The sequence below is a fragment of the Notolepis coatsorum genome (assembly GCF_963971535.1).
Source record: "Notolepis coatsorum genome assembly, chromosome: 1".
In the NCBI taxonomy this organism is placed as follows: Eukaryota; Metazoa; Chordata; class Actinopteri; order Aulopiformes; family Paralepididae; genus Notolepis; species Notolepis coatsorum.
Genome location: NC_140165.1, coordinates 241,904,813 through 241,931,379, shown reverse-complemented (window position 1 = coordinate 241,931,379; position 26,567 = coordinate 241,904,813). Strand labels below are relative to the sequence as shown.

General features: G+C 49.2%; 1 protein-coding gene across 1 annotated transcript in view; it reads right to left on the bottom strand.

Annotated features, from left to right (window-relative positions):
- The window catches only part of sez6b (seizure related 6 homolog b), a 419,489-nt gene that overhangs the window by 299,049 nt on the left and 93,873 nt on the right, over positions 1 to 26,567 (bottom strand). The window contains 1 exon segment of the mRNA XM_084309484.1: positions 913 to 1,599. Coding sequence (XP_084165610.1) covers positions 913 to 1,599 — 687 coding nt within the window.

Genomic DNA, 26,567 nt, shown 5'->3' with positions numbered 1-26,567 from the left:
GTGATGACAGTGGTGGTGGTGATGACAGTGGTGGTGGTGATGATGACAGTGGTGGTGGTGATGATAGTGGTGATGGTGATGATGATAGTGGTGATGATGATAGTGGTGGTGATGACAGTGGTGGTGGTGATGACAGTGGTGGTGGTGATGATGACAGTGGTGGTGGTGATGACAGTGGTGGTGGTGATGATGATAGTGGTGATGATGATAGTGGTGGTGATGATGATGATAGTGGTGGTGGTGATAGTGATGATGACAGTGGTGGTGGTGATGACAGTGGTGGTGGTGGTGATGACAGTGGTGGTGGTGATGATAGTGGTGATGGTGATGATGATAGTGGTGATGATGATAGTGGTGGTGATGACAGTGGTGGTGGTGATGACAGTGGTGGTGGTGATGATGACAGTGGTGGTGGTGATGACAGTGGTGGTGGTGATGATGATAGTGGTGATGATGATAGTGGTGGTGATGATGATGATAGTGGTGGTGGTGATAGTGATGATGACAGTGGTGGTGGTGATGACAGTGGTGGTGGTGGTGATGACAGTGGTGGTGATGATAGTGAGGTCCTACATAGTCTGTTTACCTGTGTTCTGCACGGTGGTGATGACGGTGGTGGTGGAGGTGTTGATGGTGGTGGTGGTGGTGATGATGGTGGTGGTGATGGTAGCAGTGGTGATGGTGGTGGTGGTGATGACAGTGGTGATGATGTTGATGATGGTGGTGACAGTGAGGTCCTACAGAGTCTGTTTACCTGTGTTCTGCACGGTGGTGATGGTGGTGGTGGTGGTGGTAGCAGTGGTAGTGGTGGTGATGGTGGTGGTGGTGGTAGCAGTGGTGGTGGTGGTGGTGATGACAGTGGTGATGATGTTGATGATGTGGTGACAGTGAGCTCCTACAGAGTCTGATTACCTGTGTTCTGCACGGTGGTGATAGTGGTGGTGGTGGTGATGGTGGTGGTGGTGGTCTCTTCATCGGTGGAGGTGACAGACAGCGAGGCTTGGCCGGCTGGGCTCGTGTTGTGGTTCCCTGCAGAGGGTTGATCCGGCTTCACCGCATCCTTCCCCACTATAGTGGTGACGGCAGAGGATGCAGCGGTGGGGCTCTCCGGATGTTTGCACCCCGCGGTGGGAGCCGGATTGGGGGTGTCGGAACGAGGAGGGGGCGTCGACGTGTGCAAGGCAGGCGTGGTGAGCATCTCCGAGTTGTCAGCGCCGTCCTCGTTAAACGCTGAGCGTCGCTCCAAGGCCTCTCTCTCGCCGCCCCGCCGCGACCCAGATGGCACGGCTGAGAACGCCGGCACGTCCCCGTGCGGCGCCACGGGCTGATCCCTGGCAAACTGCGGGGGCGAGGGACTCGACACGGTAGGGTGGGCGCCCAGACCCCCGCTGTCCTCGAAGGAATGGGGGCCGAGGGTGGCCCGGTGCGGGGCGGGGCTCCGGTAGAGCGGGTGGTGGTTGGGGATGTTGAGAGGGGGCGCAGTGGTGACCAGAGGGAGCCCCCTGCTGCTGTCCTGGGTGGTGGGGTACAGCTTGCCCCCGCCGGCCGGAGGAGCCCCCGGGGTGATGGACAGGCCACGGACCTCATCAGAAGCAGACGCTGGGGGGGACAGAAACATTAACCATTTATAGTAATACAACACACACACACACACAGTTAATTATATTGTCTACACTGTTTATTGTTTCTCATTTTATTATTTTATTTTCAGATCACATTTTATTGCTTATATTTATGTCTTTCAATATTGTTTATTATCATGTGCACAGTTAAACAGACAGTTTGCCATACAATGAAAATCTTACTTTGCTAGTCCGCCTAGGGCTGGACGATATGGAAAAAAATCATATCGCGATAACGGTATGATAATTTTATTTTATTTCTCGATATCGATAATTATCGAATTGTTATAAGTAAAAAAAAGAAGAAAAAAAATTTAACAACAGATGTATGTTTATTTTGCAGCAATTCTTTGTCATTGCCGCCATCTTTAGTGTTACATCCCCTCACACTCCAGTTCTCAGGCTGCAGCTGGTTTAAAAGCTAAAGTAAACCGGCTTCTCTGCTGGCTGTGGCTCCAGAGGAGTTGAACAGTTCTGGCTCTGCTAGTTTATTTTCGATCTTTTGGCGCTTTTTTGGTGGACAAACCACAGCACATGTGCACCGTGACTCGTGACTGGAGTCTAGTTCTGCTAGCACACATAGCCTACTGTGTACAGACGGTTTCAAAATGTATTTTAAATTAGAAAGCAAACAAAATAAATGGACAAGAGAAAAAGAAATCTGAATTTGGTCAGTATTGTCATTTGGACAAGCAAAGCCATTACTTTAAGTTGCAGGCAAGAAAGACAAGTCTGTCCACTGTCTCTGGTTTTAAAACGATAGGTTATGACTATAACCAAGTTCTGTTAGTTAGGGGCGATGCTTGGCATCACACTGCACTATCTCGCGTACGTGCACGCGTACTGAATAAACCACAAATGTACCTCTAATACCAGTATTAGTCTGACCACACCCCTCATCAGCTTACCTTCATAAGCAGGTGTGTGGTCACCTGCTCTCCTCCTTCCCAAGCTTTCACCACAAGGTGAGGACAAGGGCTGCAGCGGCCGTCTGATGCCAAGCATCGCCCCTAACTAACAAAACTTGGTTATAGTCATAACCTATCGTTCTGTATCGTTAGTGGCTTAGCTTGGCATCACACTGCACAAGGGAGGCCAAGCGGAGCCACTGGCTGACAAATACACCCCGCTGACAGCCCCCCCACAACCATCAGAACAGGGAGGGCCGAGCCCCCCCGACCCCCCCTAATGGCGGGTAGCCCCCCTATTAGGGACGTCACGGGAGGGCGACGGACCCGACCGTGCGAAGAGGCACTCAAGCAACTCAACGCACAGGGTGAGCAGACCGTGGCTTGACCCCACGACTACACACACGCACAACCCGCATGCCACCCGGGAACGAACGGAGGAACAACCTCGTTACTGCCCCCAGAATCACGGGGTCAAGGGCAAACCCAACCCCGTGGCAAGGCCGTAGCAGCGGAGCACGAAGGAAGACCCAGACCCACCAAAAGGACTGGACTCCCTAGAATGGGGGCCCGGAGAAGTCCATGATGCCAGCATCAAGACCCCACCAGGTGGGCACGTAGTGCCCCGCCCCCCACATCGCCAGCGTATTCGGACAAAGGCCCCTCAGTTACTGCACCTGGTATTCCCAGGCGGAATCCCATCCAAGTACTAACCAGGCCAGAACCTGCTTAGCTTCCGAGATCGGACGAGATCGGGCGTGTTCAGGTCGGTATGGCCGTAAGCCGAGCGGGCCCCGTCCCCCCAATAGTACACCGCCTGGCACACTGACCCTGCAGAACAGGCAGTCAGCATGGCCGTAAGCACACAAAAAAGGTTAACCAACGGAAGCAGGCAGCGCACCGGGGAAAAACCAGGCAACAGGCTGTTAACCCTAGCCTGGAGACTGCGGACGAGACAGGCGCCAGAGGGGACAGCTGAACACAGCCGCCCCGGCGGAAGGAGCGTAAGCTGGCGGTGTTGCATGACCAAGCCTCCATTTAACAACCCCCACCCAGAGGGGTCGAGGCAGAGAAGGCTGACACGATTGGCAGACGTCATGAACGTGCAGGGGCACCCTCAAACGGTGAACCCGGGAGTTGACACTGCTCCAACACACCAGGGAATCAACCACCTCGGTGTTACCCAATGCGGTGGTTGTTCCTATAACCCCTCAAGAAAAAACTCCAAAACACACCTGCGGGTATACACCGGCTATACCGCAGTACAAGTGTTTCAGTTTCCAAAAAGGGTTAACCCAGGCCTACGGGTCGCAAACATCACTTCGGACCGGGCCTGGCGGTACGGGAAGCACAGGGTCACCAGAGGAGGTCAAAAAACCACCCCCACAGGCCCCTCTTCGCCATGCGTGAGAGAGGAGCGAAAAATAATGGAGAACCAGCCCCTAAGCACACCGTACCTGGTATTCCCCGGCGGTCTCCCAACCAAGTACTAACCAGGACCAACCTGTGTAGCGGCCGAGATCCGACGAGATCGAGCGCGTACAGAATGGCATGGCTGTAAGCCATGACGACAGTGCTGAGTAAAAACATACCCAACCAGGGTCTCCATAGCGCTTAACCCTGTGACACCCAGACCGACCTGGCATTTTTCCCCCTGAAAAAAGCCCAAGTCCCTCAGGGTACCAGAACAGCAGATCTGCATCCCCGGCGGACAACGGGTTCAACTGATCTGGACCAGCGTGACCAGAACCAGTCCCGTGCCCTAACCACGCCGACATGCCTACTCCAGGAGAAGGGCAGATATGCGTGTTGATCTTAACATGAAAAGAAGACGCCACCCAGACGTTCGGACGAACCGCGCCTGGTGGCCCACCCCAAGGGCGTGAGACCCCACTACATATGTTCAGATCCATCCCGTCATCATCCCCCAGACATGAACGAGAATCCGTCGACAACCCACCCAGGTCATGGGATGTGGTCGTCGGAAGAGGAAAAACCCCCATCTCAGTTGCTTTATAAAAACGCTGTTTCAACCACAAGCAACCAAGGCGTGCCAGTCAATCGCCTGTTTACAGCGAGCTAGCACTATACGTGCGTCGGGACACACCCCCATCAATGAACAGGCTATTTAGACCTGTCATTGAATCCCCAAGGCGCCCAGGGGAACGACAAGAGGGGTGTGACACTCCCTAACTCCAACACTTCTGGAATAGAAAGAAGGAAGCATCAACAGTATGTATCCCAGTCTACACAGCCGGGGTAAAATTTTTTCACATTTTTACATCCCACCACCCTCCCATAGGAAAGAGACGGGGATCCCCAGAGAGACTTCCCACGCGAGCTGTACAGATTGAAAAGAATATATTGCACCTTGAGCCATGTAAAAAACTGGTTTTAGGGCCTCCGGGGAAGAGGCACTGAACCCATACACACTCAATAAACGAATTGAATCGAATATACATACAATAGAAAAGGACCCTTCTAGAGGGTCCACTCACTTTGACAATCTGAGGAGGAAGGCTCTGTACTCTGATGGAGGCTTCCTCACATGGAAGAAGGAGTCCGAACTCACAGAAGGCCTGAAAAGGCGCTTGGTGAGGAGGAGCCCTGACCACCCCCCCTGAAAACAGATCCATCACATGGACCTGAACAGCACACGGAAGTCCTACCAACAGAGACGCGCACGGTGACGTACTCTATGGCGGGGGAATTCCTGCGGTGCACACGCCCAATATACCAGGCCGTGGGACCAGGAACTCCCCCCCCCCCCCCCCCCCCCCCCCCCCGTAACGTGCCGAACCGCCACGTGACGGGAACCTTGAAGGACAGGGGGTGTACCCCTGACCGACAGAACAATGGGGAGAGGAAAGGTTACCAGTTCACCCCTTTACGACCCCACACCCATGATACGACGTAACGACAAAAAGAGAATATGACACAGTCATAGTCAGCTCTATGAAGCGTTTCACAGCTCCACACAGCGCATGAGCTAACCTGCTATCTGATTTTTACTAAGGAAAAACACAGAATAGAGAGGGCTCTAAGAACCCCGGTCCAACATACACATGTGCTTCTGTGGCCAGTACAACCCAGTTGTAGGTCACAAGACACACACAACCCATCATAACCTACAAAAAATGGCAAAAACACTCAACAGAGGAACGCCGTTTTTTTCACAATGAGAGAATACATCATTCTTGATTAGTATCGACCACAGGCCTTGCTAAGCACACATGACAGCAACCAAACCAATTTCCCTTTAGGAAAAAAGTTTCTCCAGCAGATTTAGCACAACCTCAGCAATCAAGCTAAGAGTTACATCGTATCCCTACCACACAAAAGACACAATTAATGCACAACATGTCTGATAGGAGGTGATAAAGTCCCCAGGGAACCGGGGGGGAAAACACAATCCTCCTATTTTACCCTCAATACGGCCAGTTAAAACAGGAAAACCTGTTAATGTGTGAACACACTGTTCATTGTCATTACAGTCTGAGAAAGAACATTCTTTTACTCACTTGTCACCAAGCATAGCTTCATAGGTTAGTTGCCTTAGTAGTGAGTACACGGTACACATAAACACCATGATGTTTCTCACACAACAACCAGATCAATACATCACGATCTGCACGGAGAAGCTAACTGCCAGTGACAAAAACAGCTCACACATAACCCGCAACGTATCCTAAATGCATTGCAACAACACACGTTTTGGGAAAAAACATCGTTATTCACAATACATTTAGCAAAGTAAAACCAGAAGACGTGTTATGAGGTCTGGTCAACCCCGTTCCTACCCGGAACGCAGATCAGCGAAGTGCAGTCACAAGACACCGTAGAACACAGCCGTCCTGTGTTGTTCGATCCGGGCAGCGTCGCCGCTCCAACCAGTCGCTACAGTCCTCTTTGTTGACGCAATCCCCGTCCAGGCTCAGGGCAGGGTCGACGAAACATCCCCTGTCAAGGATGACGTCGCGGTCAAGAGTGTAAAACATGTTAAAATCAAAGCACGTTCAACAGAATAGCATCAAGCTAACGGCGATCAGAAGCGAGCTCCCGGCGGCGCACGAGAAGCTAAGCTACCCCGCGCCAGCCATGGCCATAGCAGCAAGCTAACGTTACCTAGCGACCACGACATGCTAGCCCCGCAGCTAACAGCTGACTGGCTAATAGTAGGCCTTAAGCAGGCCATGCAGCGATCCAGCAGGCTAACGCAGCAGTTAACAGCTGACTGGCTAACCGTAAGCTATGAACATGTAAACAATGACATAACACTCACCCAGACAGGCCGCCGTTCTGAACCTCTCCTCACTTTTTAAGAGAAAAGAGAAAACAAGATGTCAACACCGCTTCACAACGGTGACTTTACCACATCCGGCGGAATCAGCACAGTACCAACTGGCCTGTGTAGCTGACTTCGAACATGAATCTGCCGCTATCGCACATTACATGCACATATCCCCTCGTGAAGGAATACTCTCATTTGGATATGAAAGATGGGGCCTTAACACGGTGACAGAGAGAATCCACTCGTCCAGAACACACAGGGATCACCAGTGTCAATGGTCGCGGCCCACTAGTTAAAACTATAATGGTCTCCAGACCAAGGCCTTCTGTCGCCTAGGCGGCTAAACAAAGGACCCTAGCCTGGGGCCGGTTTCCATAAACATTGTCAAGTAGCCCCCATAGCACTAACAGACAAGTGGAGCCCGCCAGCAAACACTACTCACCCAACCTGGAACGCACCGCTTCTCACAACAGCGGCATGTCCGACAGTTCAGCTGTGGCCTGACAGGTTTCACCCCAACAAACACAGCAAGGAACTGCAGTTGAGAAGCATGCAGCGGCGTGCTCCCAATACGAAAACCGGTGGAGGGTTTTTAGAATGATCATCATCTTCTAGACACTCCAGTACGAAGACAATATCGCCGTATTTTCTCGAAAATAGTGAGAGAGAAAATAAAGATATGATGTCAACGTATCCTTGTTTCCCAAGCTGTTCCTAATCCAATTTCTTCCATCATGGTGTCAAGTGTGGGGATCTACCGAGGCACTTCTTCCTTGTGGTGAAAGCGAGAAGGAGGAGAGCAGGTGACCACACACCTGCTTATGAAGGTAAGCTGATGAGGGGTGTGGTCAGACTAATACTGGTATTAGAGGTACATTTGTGGTTTATTCAGTACGCGTGCACGTACGCGAGATAGTGCAGTGTGATGCCAAGCTAAGCCACTAACGATACAGAACTGCCCTGTTGCAGGTATAAAAAAAAAAAAAAAAAAAAATTATTCGATATCGATTATTAAAATATATCGCGATATTTATCGTTATCGTTATATCGCCCAGCCCTAAGTCCGCCCTTCACACAAAATCACACAATACTTAACTTAAACATATTTAAATACAAGCAAGTGCTACAAAATGAGGTAATAATATATACAAGGCACAGTGAGTAACATTGCACGTTCCGATCAGTATTTACATATAAATGGAGGTGACAGTGGGTCACAGTGGGTCACAGCAGCAGTTAAAAACGTGTCTTTAGTGATTCATAGTTCGGGGGAAGGGTGACAGTGTGTTCACAGTAGTGTTGTCAAAAATATCGAAGTATCGATACATATCGATACTGAATATTTAAAACGGCTTCGATACTCATTTCCCGAAATACCGGTACTTTCTGCAGTATCGGTACCAGCTGGCGAGTGTTCTACAGCAAGTTGTTGACACGCTGTTCAGAGCGTGCTTGCCCCTCCGCCTGCTCCAGCCCTCCCCCTCACAGAGTCACAGAGCCGTCTTCAGTTTGTAAATAAACATTTTAGCAGTGCCAGCGCGGATCTCCATAAAGAAATGAAAGAGGTTCGTGACAGCTGCTCTTTCAACGTCACTGTGACTGAAGCATTAAACCATTAACTCTAGTTTAATACATGATACGTTGTCTACTGATGGCGCATAATATCAACAGCTGATTCGTTGTAACGTTACAGCTACCAGCTAACGTTAGCTACTGGTAGCAGTTAGCTCCGTTAGCTTAGCTGGCCACCGTTATAATTACTGCATGGAAACGGAGTAACGGTAACGTTTAAACGTTATGTCGAGGTCATACTACAGTCGACATAAGGTTAACGTTACCCCGTTTCCATCAAGTGTTTAAATAGCAGCAATCTTGTTGAAAATGTAACGTTACTAAACTGCTCCGAGCATAGCCTCTCTCGCTCTCTCTCTCTCTCTCTCTCTCTCTCTCTCTCTCTCTCTCTCTTGCTCGCTCGCTCTCGTTATCTTTAAATAAAAATCGAAACTGTTACTAACTGTAATACAAACAGTTCAGTTTGTCAGGTACATGCAACACAGATTACAGTGTTTACATCTGTCTGCTTGAGAAAATACCATGTTCTGCATTTGCAATAAAAATGATTGAAGTGAGATGAACAGTTATTTTAAATGTGTGATCTAAAGATAAACAAAGGGTTTTAAAAGTGTTATATTTATCTTCTCTTATAGTACCAGAGAGAAGCTGAGGAGAATCAACCAGCAACAAAAGCTAAATTTGTTTAAAAAAAATATATATATATTATATATATATATTTTTTTTTTGGTATTGAAATGGTATCGAAGTATCGATAATTTTCAAGGTATCCTATCGAAGTCGAAATTCCAGTATCGTGACAACACTAGTTCACAGCAGCAATCAGGTCAGAGTGTCTGCCTGGAACAAAAGCGGGGTGGGGGGGATCAGTTTCAAGAAGGTGTATGTCTGGGGGGGGGGGGGGGGGGGGGGGGGGGGCTAGGTGGCATTCACAAGCCTGATGGCCTGTGGGTAGAAACTGTTTGTCAGTCTCGTAGTTATATATCATCTGGCTTCGCGTCTCGCTCTGCCTACTGAGATATACCCATTATCTCCAGCACCTAGTGTGCTCTGGGGAACAAAACAAATGCACCCACTTGCACGTGACCACGCCACTCCCATGCGTCCTCTATATTATGCCGAAAGTGGTCACGCCTCACCCTTCCTCATTAGTTTCCAACGCGGAAGCAGCTCAGGTGCACTTCTGAACTGGAGATTGTTATGTAGAGAAAGATTACGCAATGTTGGGCTTCGCCAGAAGTACGCCAGCCCCCGGATCCTTCTCGGCACGTCCACAGCACGGCGGTCCTATCCTGTGTTTTTTCCTCGTCGCTTGACAGCGGACCGATGGACTTCGCGCGACGTTTAGCAGTCGAGCTACGTCGTGCTCAGGTAGGACCTGCGCTGGCAGGCATTGGTACTGGCATGTGTAATACTGCTTGTTGTCTCGTGAGACGACCGGGCGATGTATTGGCGCGGGGGCCGGGATATTTGGATAAACGTGGTCATCATGACTCACTTTTGGATGTTTCTCCAAGTATCTTAGCGCGCGCAGCTGGTGCTAATGCTACAATGTTGGGGCACCGTTCCCATGTACCCCGACAGGGCTGTCTTTACTCTTCCCTCCTCTTAACCATTCATGCTGATGGTCAATCGGTGTCTAATGTTGGGGGTTTAGCGGAGGCTTATTTACCCTTTACATGGGTGGATGGGCTGACGACAGGGCTCAGGGCAGGTGTGCATTTTGTGAATCTATTAATTGAAAATGGGGGACCCTGATGTAGACAGGACTAACGTTTTCTCTGGTCTGCATCCCCTTAACAATTGTGTGTGTTGGGCTAGCCCAATCTGCAATATATTAATAGAGTTTTCGTTCATTCATTCATTTATCCCTTCACGGGTGCACACCGCAGTGGAGGTTGTTGCATGACTACTAGTGGAGCAGTGCTTCACTAGTAGTAGACTTTGGTCAGCAGCCGCCACTGGTATTCCGTGCTTAGTGAAGCAGGTGGCATCAGACGCCAAGAGGCGAGTCGGCCCAGCAGGTGGCTGGTGGGCTGATGAAGCTCATACCGCTGCGGTACAGAATTTAGCAGCAACTAACAACATTGCTCAATTGGCTGCTTTTCTGTCAAAAATGGTGTTGGGTGGTGGGGCCTTAGGGCCAGCCGACGTCAAAACCATCGTGCGAGATTTTGAGGTTACTCAGCTTTTGACCCAGCCGCAAGCTATAACCGCAGGGAGGGCTAGGATGCTGTCAACGGTTGTTCACAGGCATTTTTGGTTGGAGCAATCTCCCCTTGAGGAGGGGAGGGGTCTCCTCCTCAGGGCTCCCCTCTCCGCGGGTGGACCTTGGTCTGTCCACGGAGGCGCGGGCGGTATTTGACCTGGGCTCCACACCACCCCACACCGCGCAGCCAGAGGTGAGAGCACGGCCTCGCCAGCGGCCATGTTTCCCCGCCTGAGATACCCTGGACACAAAGAAAACAGGTGATCACAAGGCCGACAGCCTCGGAGGGATCGGCTATATTAGATGGGCACGCCCTAAAACACCGTTGCCATCTAGCTGTGTCTAGCACGCTCTCTGGTTACTCCCCCCCGCTACGCTACGGGACTCAGGGCTCTGATTTGTCGCCTTTTGCTGCGGACCGCATTCTTCCAGTGAAGCGCAAGCGCCCCCACATTTAGCTTCTCATGGAGACAGGGGCTGACACCCAGTTGCTAGCTAGGCCTGGGTCTGTCTATGAGAATGCTGTGCTGTCAAGCGGCTCCCACACCACACGTCCTGCGTCTGTGTTTGGTGAGCCTGGTGTTGTATCTGTCGACGGAGCAGGGTTCCCTGTATCTAAACATTTTTGTCAGAGGGGGAACTCTAGGCTCAGGAGGTCACAGCGTGGGTTCCCCCCAGCCCCGCCCTCGCCAGGCCGGGTATTACGCTAGTGCCTCCCCCGTCTGGACTTCCGATCCTGTGGTGGTCAGTTAGGCACGCGTAATTTGGGTGGTAGTAATATCACTACAGGGCTACGGTGTGTAGAGACCCACCCTATCGGGCAGTGTGGGACCACACACCATGCATGTCCAGCTGCAGAGCAGGCTGTCCTCAGCAAGCTAAGCCGGCGGGGGAACCTATGTCACATGGGGTGATGGCCGCTCCCCCCATATCAGACCGCCCCTTCTGTCGGAGTCCCCCCCTTGGGTGCGATTGCCTTGTTGGTAGAGTCAGGGTGCGATATCCCGGCTCCGCGGGACACCCTGCTCGCGCGGTTGGCAAGGTTGACAACGCACAGCGGGAGGGACCAGGCCACCTATCTACGATTCCTAGCGGACCAGCGGCAGTTGGCGGCGGGGGGGCTTTGGAATTATTTACCACGTATGGCTGCAGTAGTAGCCATATGTCGGTGTGGATGGAGAGAACGCTGAGGGCGGCGCTTGTGTTACAGTTTACACACCCCCGCCCTCCGTTTTTGGGTTTGGTACAGACTCTATTATCAGAGTCTGCGGCAGTGACAGCCCTGGCAGAGGAGATTCGTTCTCTGGCGGCGAAGCAGGCCGTCGTCGTGGTCCCATGAGAGGACGCGATGAGCGGCGTTTCCTCCCGATATTCTCTAGTGCCCGAGAAATCGGGGGGGGGGGTGGGGGTGTCAGACCCATACTGAACCTATCCCATGGAAGGTTCAGAATGTTGACCATCACCCACCTGTTAAGCGCTGTCAGGTGGGGGACTGGTTCACCTCCATAGACCTGAAGGATGCGTATTCGCATCCCGATCTTCCCTCCTAGGACATACCTACGCTTCCTTTTCAGGGCTTAGCGTACGAGTACCAGAGGCTGCCATTCGGCTACTCTCTGGCTCCTCGCATATTCACCAGTGCGAGGAGACCGCGCTGGGGCCTCTGTGTCATCAGGGGATAAAAATGTTATTCTACCCTGGACGACGTTCTGGTCCTCGGCCGGTCAGAGAAGATCGCCAGGTCTCATAACAGGCAGGTGGTGGAATTCCTCACCAGCCTGGGTTTTGCTGTAGACTGGAAGTAGAGTACTCCTCTTCCCAGTCAACGGGTGGAGTACTTGGGCTTATTCTAAGCTCAAGGTCTATATGGGCATCCCTCTCAGAGCGGCGGAGAGTGGATGTTCTCGCCGCGCTCGGGAGGTTCCGTCCTAGGACGGTTACGGCGCTGTCCATGATGCGCCTGCTCGGTATGATGGCATCTGCTCACTCTGTGGTCCATCTTGGCCTCCTCTTCATGAGGAGGATACAGAGGTGGTTTTTCCAGTATGGAAATAGACCCGGTGAAAGACAAGTGGAAGCGGCTGAAGGTTCCCATGTCAGTACTGGGGGACCTCGCCCTCTGGGGAGGGCCTGGGGCCCTCACCAGCAGGGTCCCGATGGGCAGCAGGCTGTCACACGTCACAGTCTTCACCGACGCCTCCCTCACGGGATGGGGGGGGGACGTGTCGGGCCAACGCAATAGGGGGCAGCTGGCAGGACCATGCTGCCCGGTCTGCACTACATTTCAATGTGTTGGAATTGAAGGCAGTCCTTCTGGTCCTCAAACGGCTTGGCCACCTTGTGGTGGGCAAGCATGTTTCGATCAGGACGGACAACACGACGTCAGCGTCGTATATCGACAGACAGGGAGGAGTACACTCCCCCTGTCTGTACCGGGCGGCGGTCGAGCTCTGGCTATGGGCGTCTCTCAATCTGCGCAGCCTGAGGGCTCTCCACATCCCCGGCAGGGAGAATGTGGGTGCAGAAGATGCGATCCTCACCCCGATGAGTGGGGACTACGTCCAGACATAGTCAGACAGGTCTGGGACCGATTCGGGGAGGCCACGGCGGACCTGTTTGCGAGCAGACAGTCACAATACTGGCTGAGCGTCTCGCTCTTTAGCGCCCTGAGGTCCCTTGGATGTTTTCCGCTTATGGAAATCGAACTGGGAAGGGTGAGGCGTGACCACTTCCGGCATAATATAGAGGACGCATGGGAGTGGTGTGGTCACGTGCAAGTGGGTGCATTTGTTTTGTTCCCCAGAGCACACTAGGTGCTGGAGATAATGGGTATATCTCAGTAGGCAGAGCGAGACGCTCAGCCAGTATTCATATAACTAGGGTTATAGGATAACCTTATGTTCTGGCTTTCAGACTCCTGTATCGCCTGCCTGATGGCAGGAGGTTGAAGAGTCTGTGCTGGGGGTGTGTACTGTCCTTAATTATGTCCTTAGTTATGTGCTCTCCTGGTGACCCTGGTAGAGTAAATGTCCTGTAGTGAGGGGAAGGCTGCTCCAGAGATGTACTGAGCTGTTTTAATCACTCGCTGGAGTGCCTTCCTCTCCTTAGCAGTGCAGTTTCCATACCAGACTGTGATTGAGCTGGTAAGGACACTCAACCGTACTTCTATAGAAGTTGCTGAGAATTTTGGGTGGTATGCCAACTTTTCTCAGCCTTCTTAGGAAGTACAGTTTCTACCATTACCCTGCCCATACCTGTACCTCCCCTCCCCCCTCCCCCATGCTGCTATGATGCCAGATTTTAACCAAGGGGATTAATAAAGGAATACCTTATCTTATCTTATCTTATCTTATCATATCTTACACACACACACACACACACACACACACACACACACACACACACACACACACACACACACACACACACACACACACACACACACACACACTCTTAGCTGTCCATCGTGTTCGATGATGACGCTTGCTCCAGGGATGGGGAGAGGAGGGGGTGGGGGGGGGGAGTTAGCGACGCTGCCGCTGGTGCCACTTCTCGTGGGCGTTGAGTCCGATCCTTGAGCCGCACACCCGTCCACAGATGGCGCAAGGGAAGCCAGATACCTGGGGGATGCCAGCCGCCCGCTGGTGTCGTTGCATGCGCCTCTCAGATCTTCGGTCTTGGTTCGTTTGGTGTATTTGGGAAACTGCAGTGGCACAAGTGACTTGCCAGGCTGATCTGTCGAGTGCCAGAGTTTCAAGCTGCGTGATGTTTGCACACTTTAGGAGGTCCCTGGTGTAGTCCTTAAAGCGTCTCTTTTGGCCTCCAGCAGCCCGCTTTGCTCCTCTCAGTTGGCCATAGAGGACTTGGCGGGGCAGGCGGTGGTCAGGCATACGTATGGTGTGCCCTATCCAACGAAGATGTTTTTTGGCCACAGCTGCGGCCATACAGATTGAGTTGGTGTTGTTGAGGATGTCTGTGTGGGGGACTCGATCTTCCCAGGTCAGGCCGAGGATCCTTTGGAGGCAACGGATGTGGAAAGCGTCCAGGTTGGTGATGTGCCGGCGGTATGGGGTCCAGGATTCTGCTCCATAGAGCAGAGTGGAGAGACATACTGCGTTGTAAACGGCAACCTTGGTGCTGATCTTCAGGTTTCGGTTTTCAAAAACCCTGCTGCGTAGGCGTCCAAAGGATGATGCCGCTTTATTGATACGTGTGTGTATCTCCGCGTCAAGGGAGCAGCATGAGGACAGAGTGGAGCCGAGGTAGGTGAAATGATCCACTGTTTTGAGTGGAACACCGTTTATGTGAAAACTGGGAGGTGTAGAGGTTCGGGAAGTGAGTTGGGACATGACTTCGGTTTTTTGTATGTTGACCTGGAGACCGAAGGATTGGTACAGGCTGGATATGGTGTCGAGAGCATGCTGCATAGACTCTGGACTGTGAGCTAAGATGGCACAGTCATCAGCGTACTGTAGCTCACATACTTGGCAGGATTTTGTCTTTGTGTGTGCCTGGAGCCGGCGGATGTTGAAGAGGCTACCATCAAGGCGGTATTCCACATGGACACCGTCTTCATGTCCCATGGCTCGGCGGAAGAGGCAGGTGACGGCAGAGAGGAGGAGATTAAAGAGCACCGGAGCCAAGACACAGCCCTGCTTCACCCCAACATTAACCTTAAAGGATTCTGACTGGAGTTCACCCGTCTGGACTCTGGCTTGCATCCCGTCATGCAGCTGCTGAAGGATGGAGAGAAACTTGGGTGGTACCCCAAGTTTGTTGAGGTGTTTCCAGAGCAGCTCACGGCTGATGGTGTCAAAGGCTTTGCTTAGGTCTATGAAGGCTATGTAAAGATCCTTGCGATGCTCTCTGCTCTTCTCTAGCAGCTGCCTCAGGACAAAGACCATGTCGGTGGTGGATCTGGTCTTCCGAAAGCCACATTGAGTTTCCGGAAGTGCAGCTTCAGAGATGTTTTCCACCAGCCTGTTCAGCATGATCTTCGCCAGCACTTTCCCTGCGATGGAGAGGAGAGAGATTCCTCGGCTGTTTCCGCAGACTGCTCTGTCCCCTTTCTGCTTGTAGATGACCACAATGTTTGCATCCTTCCAGTCCTGTGGGAGGGTCTCATGTTCCCAGATGTTGCAGATCAGGAGGTGCAGACGGCGCGTGAGGAGGTACCCTCCGTGTTTGAAAACCTCTGCTGGGATGCCATCGGGTCCAGGGCTTTTATTGTTCTTTAGACCCGCAATGGCTTGACTGGTCTCAGAGAAGTGTGGTGGGGTGTCCAGGTGCATGACTGGTGGCATGTCTGGGAGATTATCCAGGATATGTGGGTCAGTGGGGTTGGTGTGATTGAGTAAAGACTCAAAGTGGTTTGCCCAGCGGGTGAGAATCTCATGTCGGTCCTTAAAGAGTTTAGAACCGTCGACTGATCGAACTGGAGCAGTCGCCCGCTTCCTGGGGCCATGCAGTGCTTTGATGGCATCGTAAAAGCCCTGGATGTTGTGGCAGTCTGCCAGGCTTTGGATCTCCTTCGCCTTCTGTATCCACCAGGCATCCTCCATAGTCCGGAGGGCTCGCTGGGTTGCTGTTCTTGCTGCAGCAAAGGCAGCTTTCAGGGTGGGAGAACCAGGGCAGGACAGGAGGGCTTTGTGGGCTTCATGCTTGGTTTTTAGCAGGGACTGTATCTTGGCTGAGTTACAATCAAACCAGTCCTGGTGTCGTTTCCTCGTCTGGCCAAGTGCCTCAGAGGCTGCGCTGTGGATAGCCTGGCGCAGAGCTGGCCAGTCAGCTGATTCCTCCGGGATCTTATTGAGGTTTTCAGCAAGGAGCTGTCGGAGGTGGTTTTTTGAGGTGGGGGTGTTCAGTGCTGCAGAATTTAGTTTCGTATTAGGTGCTACCCTCGGTCCACGGGGTTGGATACTCATGAGGAGTTTGGATCTGACCATGAGGTGATCAGTCCAACACTCGGCTCCACGCATGACTCGGGTGGTAAGGACGTCCTGTCGGTCTTTTTGGCGTACAATCACATAGTCCAGGAGATGCCAGTGTTTAGAGCGGGGGTGCTGCCAGGTGGTTTTGAACCTGTTCTTCATCTGGAAGATGGTGTTGGTTATGACCAGGTGGTGTTCTGCACAGAGGGAGAGGAGCCGAAGCCCGTTGTCATTTATCTTCCCTACTCCATGTCGGCCAATAACTCTGTCCCATACCAGGTGCTCCGTGCCCACTCTAGCATTGAAGTCTCCCATTAATATGAGCTTGTCCGTAGCTGGAGTTTTCTGTAATATTGAGTCGAGGGCTCGGTAGAAATCCTCTTTGATGTTGAACTCAGCATCTAAAGTTGGTGCATAAGCACTAAGGAGAGTGGCGAAGCGTCCCTTTGCAAGGGGGATGCGCCATGTCATTAAGCGTTCGCTAACACCGATGGGGGACTCTGGGATGCGTTGCAGCAGTTGGGACTTCACAGCGAAGCCTACTCCATGGATGCGGCGAGTGCCTTCAGGGACCCCCTTCCAGAAGAAGGTGTATCCTGCACCAACCTCTGTCAGGGAGTCCTCTCCATGTAGTCTAGTCTCGCTGAGAGCTGCAATGTCGATGTTATACCTTGCGAGTTCCAGGGCCACGAGTGCTGTCCTGCGGTGTGGCCTGTCAGGTGTTTCAGCCAGGTCCAGCAGTGTGCGAACATTCCACGAAGCAATACATAAAGGCTTATTTCTTAATATTTTAGTTTTTCGACCGCAAAAGGGGATGCTCCGACGGTTGCCGTATACCGCCCGGAGTAGAAGAGCAGACAATGTTTGGACCACCTTTTCTAGGTCCTTCCCCATCTCAGGGGTGAGCAGTGTGGGGCTGCTCAGTCACAATGGAAGCTGCCGAAGCGATGCGCTGCTCCATCCCGCAGTCTCAACGACCATCACTCCATTGTCGCCTGTGTGCATGGTTTGGCTAGACACTCCCAGCCACATCCTTGGCCTGTACCTACCGCCATTCCACAACGCCACAGGACTTTTTTAAGGGGGGGGGCGGGGGAGGATGGGCAAGAAGCTTGCACATAGGTAAGGATTAAGGTGAGGGTGTGGCTGTGCAGTCCTCACTCCCACCATCTTCACTCCTTGCAGATTAACCTCCAGTGGCATGAGAGAACCCATGACGACCTTCGTCTGGCAGGAGTTGCAGGGGGCTGCCGGTGGTCCGGTCTGTTGGACTCCGCCTGTGCCCGTCCCCAGGGCAGATTTTTCCTCAGGGTTTACTCCCCTAGCCACTATACCCGCCCCGGGTTTACCCATGTGGCAATGGGGGTCCCTTCCTCCGCCTTTGCAGCCGTTGTGGTGGTTCTCACATCCACCATCTTCCGCCTGCTCCGCCGTTGAGGTGTTTTGGGATCACTCTTAGTCTGGCCTCTACCCTTCGACCTGTTCGGCTTGGGTGGCCCTGCCAGGAGTGCGAGACTCCCGCCGACATAGCTCTAGGGGTCATGGAGACACGCAAAGTGCCTCACCACAATAAGGTGGTGATCCCGGCGAGACACACACACACACACACACACACACACACACACACACACACACACAAAGAGTTCATATCACAATAACTGAATTAATTAATCAATTCATTAATTGATTTATTTACTAATTAATTAATTAATTAATTAAAGAGGAGAAATCATGATATTTTAAGCACATGTTCTCAGTGATGTGGATGAGACATTCATGTACACAGTGATGTTCCCACACCTTCTCACATCAAGGACCCCCAAATAGACCACATACTGTATGCATTGTCGTCATCTTTCTGTCTATGGAAATATCAACAACGATTTCCGTTCCCGTTTACCAGCATTGTTTGTCCATTAAGCTGCATTCAGGGCGAGAGGTAAAGTGACATTTTACTGGAGAATTATATATTTTGTTAATAACTAGCCTAATTTCAAGAGGCACGTTACTAAACACTAAATGATGAGAACCTACTGACTCCGGTCGCCTGAAGCCGCGATGCTAAGCTACCTGAGCAGATACATCCATATTAGAAGATCTTGTTCAAGTCAAAGAGCCGGCAAGACAGTGACACACATGGCAGAAAGAGCTGGGAGCCATCTATTAATAACACATTCATTCTTCCTATAGCTGCAGGTGATCCTGGAGTGGCGTGAGGACCTGGGAATACCACACATGGCAGAGGTCTATGGACACACATTGGGCCACAAACCACCATTTGAACCACGTCTGTGAAAATCTTTTTGTTAAGACATATCCAGAATTCCCAAACTGTACTGTAGGTGGGGGTCATTGCCTATACTCTAGGCTCTGTTACCCATACTGTACGAACTCTGAACTATGTTGCCTATACTCAATTTATACCTGCCCACTGCGGGATCATCCCTATGTTCCCCGGGTCCTATGTTCCCCGGGTTCTATGTCCCCTGCTTTGATTGATTAATAGATTGAAAATTTTATTAATTTTTATTATTTTATTAATTATTAATGTCAGCCTTGTTTCGAACGGTTAAGCTTAGGCCCTCTTTCGAACTGGTTAAGGTTAGAGTTTGGAATCAGGGCTGGTGGTCTAAAATTTTCAATCAATCAATCAATCAAAGCGGGGAACATAGAACCCGGGGAACATAGAACCCGGGGAACATAGGACCCGGGGAACATAGACATGCTCCCCCTACTGCCCTCACTGTCTACAACAGGGGGACAGCAGTCGTCCGGTAATCCGGAGGTTCCCGGTTCGATTCCCGGTAGGGATGTCCGATATTATCGGCCTACCAATATTATCGGCCGATATCGGCATTAAAATGTGATATCGGAAAATATCGGTATCGGTTTTCAAAAATATATTTTTTCTTTTCTTTTCTTTTTTTTCTTTTACATTTCTATAACCTTTATTTACCCAGGCAAGCAAGTAAGAACAAATTCTGATTTTATTTATTGTCAAAAGTATGCATAATGTTGTGTTAATTCCACAACAAGAGATATGTAATGTTAATTACCTGAAATTATTCTATTTTGGGAGGAACAAATTGTAAAGCGTTTTGGATAAAAGCGCTATATGCAGCCATTTACCATTTACCGTTTACAACTGCCGTACACTGTAATCATAACTACCTACCTCAACCTATAGTCTACCCATATAACTCGGTATGATAGCCATGTACAATAATGATGTGTGTATATATATATATATATATATATATATATATATATATATATATATATATATATATATATATATATATATATATATATATATATATATATATATATATATATATATATATATATATATATATATATATCTGTCTGTAGTGTACATACCTGCATATAATCATTTTTACATATCTGTATATATCCCTTATACTCTTACTAGTTACGCTGCTGGCCAGTATAACTTACTACCATAGTGTCTTTATACCTGTATCACTGTGCATAATAATACTATAACACTGTACATACATCTGATTAGCATTGTTACTCAGGAGTACTCATTTATAATCCAGTTTAATTATATTCTATTTCAATTTAGTTTATATTCCATTTCATTTTATTCTACCTCATATTTTATTCCACCTTAATTGTCAAGTTCCTTGTATGTTTAAACTACTTGGCAATAAAGACCTTTCTGATTCTGATTCTAATCACATGTACATTATATATTACTATTGCACTTTACTGTTACATTTGCACTCTGGTTGGATGCCAAACTTATTTCCGTTGTACTCTACTTGTGCTGTATGATGACAATACATTTGAATCTAATCTGATAAAAATAGAGAAGATAACGTATGATAAGAACAGGCATTGGGATAACTTCTATTGAATAAAATAAGAAAGAATAATAACTATTCCTTGTTTGGCTGGGGACCCGCAGGGACACTCTAAGGCCCCTGGAGCACTTTGAGGAACAGCCGCTCTGGAATATCACAATGCTGCAGACTTATTTTGGTGCAATACCCAACTCCATTATACAGTATATGTGGGTTTATTTAGTTTATTTAGCGGTAACATTATCTGTTATTTATGTCATATGTACAGCCAGAAGCTGCTCCACTGATGGCGAAGGGGCGAGACTGACTCTGTGGACTCATGTAATATTTGTCTCTCACATCCAAGAGAACTCAGAGTTACAGAGCTGCTCATCCTGGATATTCAGCGCCTCCATTATCTGTCCCCCAACCACTCTACACATTTATATACACAGTACATAAGTGGCAATGCTCTTGTTCTTATATGGGAGACAGTAATGACTGAATGTGTCTGGAGTGGACACACAGACTAATAAAGACGCCTATAAACAAGTTTATCCTGAAGAAGACCTTGACTGGGATATGAACTATTATTATCCTGAATAGTGTAATGGGAGTGTGTGCGCATACGTGCATGTGTGTGTGTGTGTGCATGCGTGTGTAAATGGACTGCATTTATATAGCGCTTTTATCGAAAGCGCTTTACAATTTATGCCTCACATTTACCCATTCACTCACACATTCACACACAGACGGCAGAGGCGACCATGCACGGTGCCAACCTGCTCATCAGGAGCAATTAGGAATTAAGTGTCTTGCTCAAGGACACTTTGACACTCTGCCCGGGAGGAGCCGGAATCTAACCGGGAACCTTCCGATTACCGACAAACCTACTGAGCCGTTGTCGCCCCTGTGTGTGCATGTGTGTGTGTGCATATCTTTTTAGTACCCATAAAATAACCCATATAAGCACCCCTATAAGTACCCCTATAAGTACCCCTATAAGCACCCCTATAAGCACCCCTATAAGTACCCCTATAAGCACCCCTATAAGTACCCCTATAAGCACCCCTATAAGCACCTCTATAAGTACCCCTATAAGCACCCCTATAAGTACCCCTATAAGCACCCCTATAAGCACCCCTATAAGTACCCATATAAGCACCCGTATAAGCACCCCTATAAGTACCCTTATAAGCACCCCTATAAGTACCCATATAAGCACCCCTATAAGCACCCCTAAAAGTACCCATATAATCACCCATATAAGCACCCCTATAAGTACCCCTATAAGTACCCCTATAAGCACCCCTATAAGTACCCATATAAGCACCCCTATAAGCACCCCTATAAGTACCCATATAAGCACCCATATAAGCACCCCTATAAGTACCCCTATAAGTACCCATATAAGCACCCCTATAAGTACCCATATAAGCACTCCTATAAGTACCCCTGTAAGAACCCATAAGCACCCCTATAAGTAAGTAGCCATACAAGTAGCCATATGAGCACCCCTATAAGTACCCCTATCAGTACCCATATAAGGACCCCTATAAGTATCCATATACGCAGTTTACGCACCCATGTAAGTAACCATGTAAGCACCCATGTAAGCACCCATAAGCACCCCTATAAGCACCCCTATAAGTAGCCATAAAAGTAGCCATATAAGCAACCCTCACTGTCCAAGGACACAGAAGGGATAACTGTTGATATTCAGCTGCGTTCCCCTCAGTGCTTCTAGGTGCTGTATGACGTGGTTCAGTTGTGGTTCAGTTGTAGCGTGGTTCAGTTGTAACGGGGGTCAGTTGTAACATGGTTCAGTTGTAGCGTGGTTCAGTTGTAACGTGGTTCAGTTATAAAGTGGTTCAGTTATAACATGGTTCAGTTGTAGCGTGGTTAAGTTATAACATGGTTCAGTTGTAGCGTGGTTCAGTTGTAGCGTGGTTCAGTTGTAGCGTGGTTCAGTTGTAGCGTGGTTCAGTTGTAACCTGGTTCAGTTGTAACCTGGTTCAGTTGTAGCGTGGCTCAGTTGTAGCATGGTTCAGTTGTAACCTGGTTCAGTTGTAGCATGGTTCAGTTGTACCATGGTTCAGTTGTAACCTGGTTCAGTTGTAGCGTGGTTCAGTTGTGACGTGGTTCAGTTGTAACGTGGTTCAATTGTAGCGTGGTTCAGTTGTAACCTGGTTCAGTTGTAACGTGGTTCAGTTGTAGCGTGGTTCAGTTGTAACCTGGTTCAGTTGTAACGTGGTTCAGTTGTAGCGTGGTTCAGTTGTAGCAAGGTTCAGTTGTAACGTGGTTCAATTGTAGCGTGGTTCAGTTGTAACCTGGTTCAGTTGTAACGTGGTTCAGTTGTAGCGTGGTTCAGTTGTAGCGTGGTTCAGTTGTACCGTGGTTCAGTTGTAGCGTGGTTCAGTTGTAGCATGGTTCAATTGTAGCGTGGTTCAGTTGTAGCGTGGTTCAGTTGTAGCGTGGTTCAGTTGTAGCGTGGTTCAATTGTGACGTGGTTCAGTTGTACCGTGGTTCAGTTGTACGGTGGTTCAGTTCTAACGTGGTTCAGTTGTAAACATGGTTCAGTCGTAGCGTGGTTCAGTTGTACCGTGGTTCAGTTCTAACGTGGTTCAGTTGTAAACATGGTTCAGTCGTAGCGGCACCGAGGACCACTTAGGAAACGCGGCACAACCCAAACACTTCCCATAAATTGCTAATTTCCCACATTTTAATGAGACTTAATATCCTTTCCTGAGCAAGTTTGACGAGCCAATATAACTCGTCTGGCGGGGCGAACGCGTCCTCCCCTCCCAATCGCACCTGTGAGAGCCGACCGGGGGGGGGGGGGGGGGGGGCCCTCTGGGACCCCGTCATCCAGAAACCTCTCGTGTTTCTTTAACAATGCTTCATTTCCGCCCTAATGGCTGCCACTCTCCGCCGGCTAATAGCAATCTGCTTCAAACAATCAGGCTTTATCGCAGCCCATTCCCCCGCCGAGCCCTCATCATCTCCAACAGACACCCAGGCCACGGCCCGGAGCTTTTATAGACATCACACACACTGGCAGTCGGATCTAAGAGGGAGGGGTACACGTTTATACAATGTAGTATCTCAAACCAAACGGAACGACCCCCCTCTCTCCCTCTCTCCCCCCCTCTCCCCGGTGCGAGGAGGTGTCAGAAATGTAATGTACACATCTAATCTCGGCTGGAGTGTGGAGTTTTGTAAAAGGGCCGACCGCGCGGGCTCGGATTAAATCACGCTGTTGCCGTGCGGCATGTCAGTCATACTGGCGCGCTTGCGACATGAGAGGCAGCTGCTGACGGGGGGAACAGTCAGAGCCTTCAGAAGTGTACATCTTCGGTGTGAATAAGTAAAACAGCTCCATTGTATTCTCCACTGTATACATTGACACTCCATGTTCCAAATCTGTTTAAAGTTGCATTATAGAGGATTCGCGCTCTGCGTCTCTGTTGTGTTTGTAGAGCGCTTGCTTTACTGCGGAGTGAAACGAGCTCACAGCCAGCTCTACGCTACACCATCATTTGTGTATTTATTACATAATTTTAGCAATTTTGTACCTCATTTTGTACTTTAGGTTGTACTTTAGTTTGTATATTGTATATTGAATTGTATATTGTATATTGTATATTTTGTATAGTGGTTGGTTGTGTGATTTTGTTGTGTTGCTTTATTCTTTTTACTTCTTTTTACTGTATGCAGCACATTCTCAGGGGGCCCATACAGAACCAAGCATTTCACTGTAATGTACATGTACTTTATACGTGACAAATAAAACAAAACTTGAAAACTTGAACTTGAACTCTGTACATAATCGTCAGGCCAGAGATAGAGCCCCGAACTGCTGCGCCTGCTCCGGCTACACGCCACACGGAAGCTGTGGGTGTCAGACAAGTTCAAGTTCAAGTTTTGTTTTATTTGTCACGTATAAAGTGCATAAAGTGCATGTACATTACAGTGAAATGCTTGGTTCTGTATGAGCCTCCTGAGAATGTGCTTCATACAGTAAAAAATATAGTATATAGTATAAGTCCAAACACTATACAATATACAATATACAAACTGAAGTACAACCTAAAGTACAAATAAAGTACAAATGCAAACAATGAGGTACAAAAAAAATTTAAATGCTAAATGAGGTATGGATGTAGTGCAAATCTTTTATAATACATATATCAAATATGGTGTAGTGTTAAAAGTGTTTAACTGTCTAAAGTGAATGTTAGGGGTGAGTGTTTAAAGTGAGTGAGTGTGTGCGTGTGGATGTGTGTGCAATGAATGTAGATGGATGGGTTAGTGTTACATTGAGTCCACAGTGAGCTGATGGCCTGGGGATAGAAACTCCTTCTGAGTCTCACTGTACAGGCCATGAGACTCCGGTAGCGCTTGGCTGACCGCAGCAGTGCAAAGAGGCAATGCCAAGCAAAGGTTGCCAATCCTACCAAACACACACAAGGAGTGGAGGGTGAGCATTTATTTCTGGTTACTCTGTTACCTGGCAAAAGAGAGAAAGTGAGTGGGAGGCTGATCGAGAGAGACAAGTGAGGTATCAGGACATTTTAATTACCCACCCATGGTAGCTCTGAAATCGAGCGAGGGTAGAGCTAAGCAGCATTATGACGTCTGGCTCCACCAAATGAGCTCCCAGAGCAGAGACCAGCGGCACAGAGAGAATTATTCAGCCGTGCCTCAATCTGGACGATTAATTTCATGTTTACTTGCGGTGGAATTCCACTTAAGATTTTAAATGATTTAGAATAAGGTCTGCGTCGACTCAACCACATACTTGGTTGACACAGAATAACCACGTAATACATAGGGTACCGACCCGAATTACATCGGTACTACCGAGTACCGATTCACGCTGGATCAATCGGTACCAAATTTCGGTACCTTTACATGTTTAGTATAAGAGTGTAATATTACTAGAAAAGAGGGAGCCTTTTCCACAAATATATATATTACTGGTGTAACTGAGGGGTACAATTCCCTGACTGTATTGTTAGATATGATACTTACTACCACTACCTCTTGTACTTTAGACTCTGGCCACCCAGTACTAGGTATAAATAATTATGATAAACACTCCCACCTGATGAAACGGATCCAACACAAATGTACCAAGTCGAAAGTCTGCGTTTAATAATAATACATAGCAAAAGGTATGTACAACGATCACTTAATTACATTTATGATTTGAAATAGTATGCACTTTTATGGCAAATGAGTATTCGTAGGTAGATCAATATCGAATGTCCAATCTCTGATTGCGCAGGAAGCAAATATACAACCTGGAATATTTAGGGAACAATAGCAATGATACTTGAATGATTATATAGCTGGATACACTAGGGGAAGGTTCCGACTGCTTGTAGGACAGCTGGAGGGGGGGGGTAGAGTCTGGCTGTATCCCGTCTGGCCGAGGGTATCCTGGGAGAGCCCACAGTCGTGCGACCCGGTGCCCAGCGATCCTCGATCCACAGATGAAAGCAGTTGGACTCTCTGTGGCCGGCGTCCTCCGGTCCACGATGGAGAGACGTGAGGCGACCTCGTCGTGTAGAGCGTCTTCTCACCTGTCGTCCTCTCCGGGGGGGGTATTTCCAACACACCGCAGTGTTGGCCTTTATCCATAGAATAATCAAAGTACTCAAAGCATAATCCAAGCCGGGGAAGGCTAGCCGGCGTTGGTAGAATAATCCAATATACAGGTCCACTCGCTCTTTGGCCTGGAGCTCCTCGGGTGCAGCTTCACGTGGGGTCAACCACCCTGGATAAGCGTCCAGCTGATGCCCGAAACGATGGGGGTGCTGATTACTATAGAACTCTTACCGCACGAGGCACTACATATGAATAGACTATTATTAGCTTAATAGAATACGTCCAACTCGACGATATAGTGCCAAATATGACTATTCAAATATTAATATACACGATGTCTCAATGCCGATACTGGGCCGAATTGGCCTTACTGCCCACAAGTGGTTCGCGGGGAGGCTTTTGCGTCTGTCACTCTGTTGGAGGGTAAGGAACTGGACTAAAAGAAAGCTCTACTTTAATAGCGCAGTATATATACGCACTATGAACAAATAGTACCATTAGTGGTGCGGTAGACATATTCCTACGCGGAACTAGGACTTGTCCATACATGTTGAGCGGTACGATTGAACCTGGTCTGAGGGGTATGGCGACCTGGCACCAAGGTCTCGTCCAA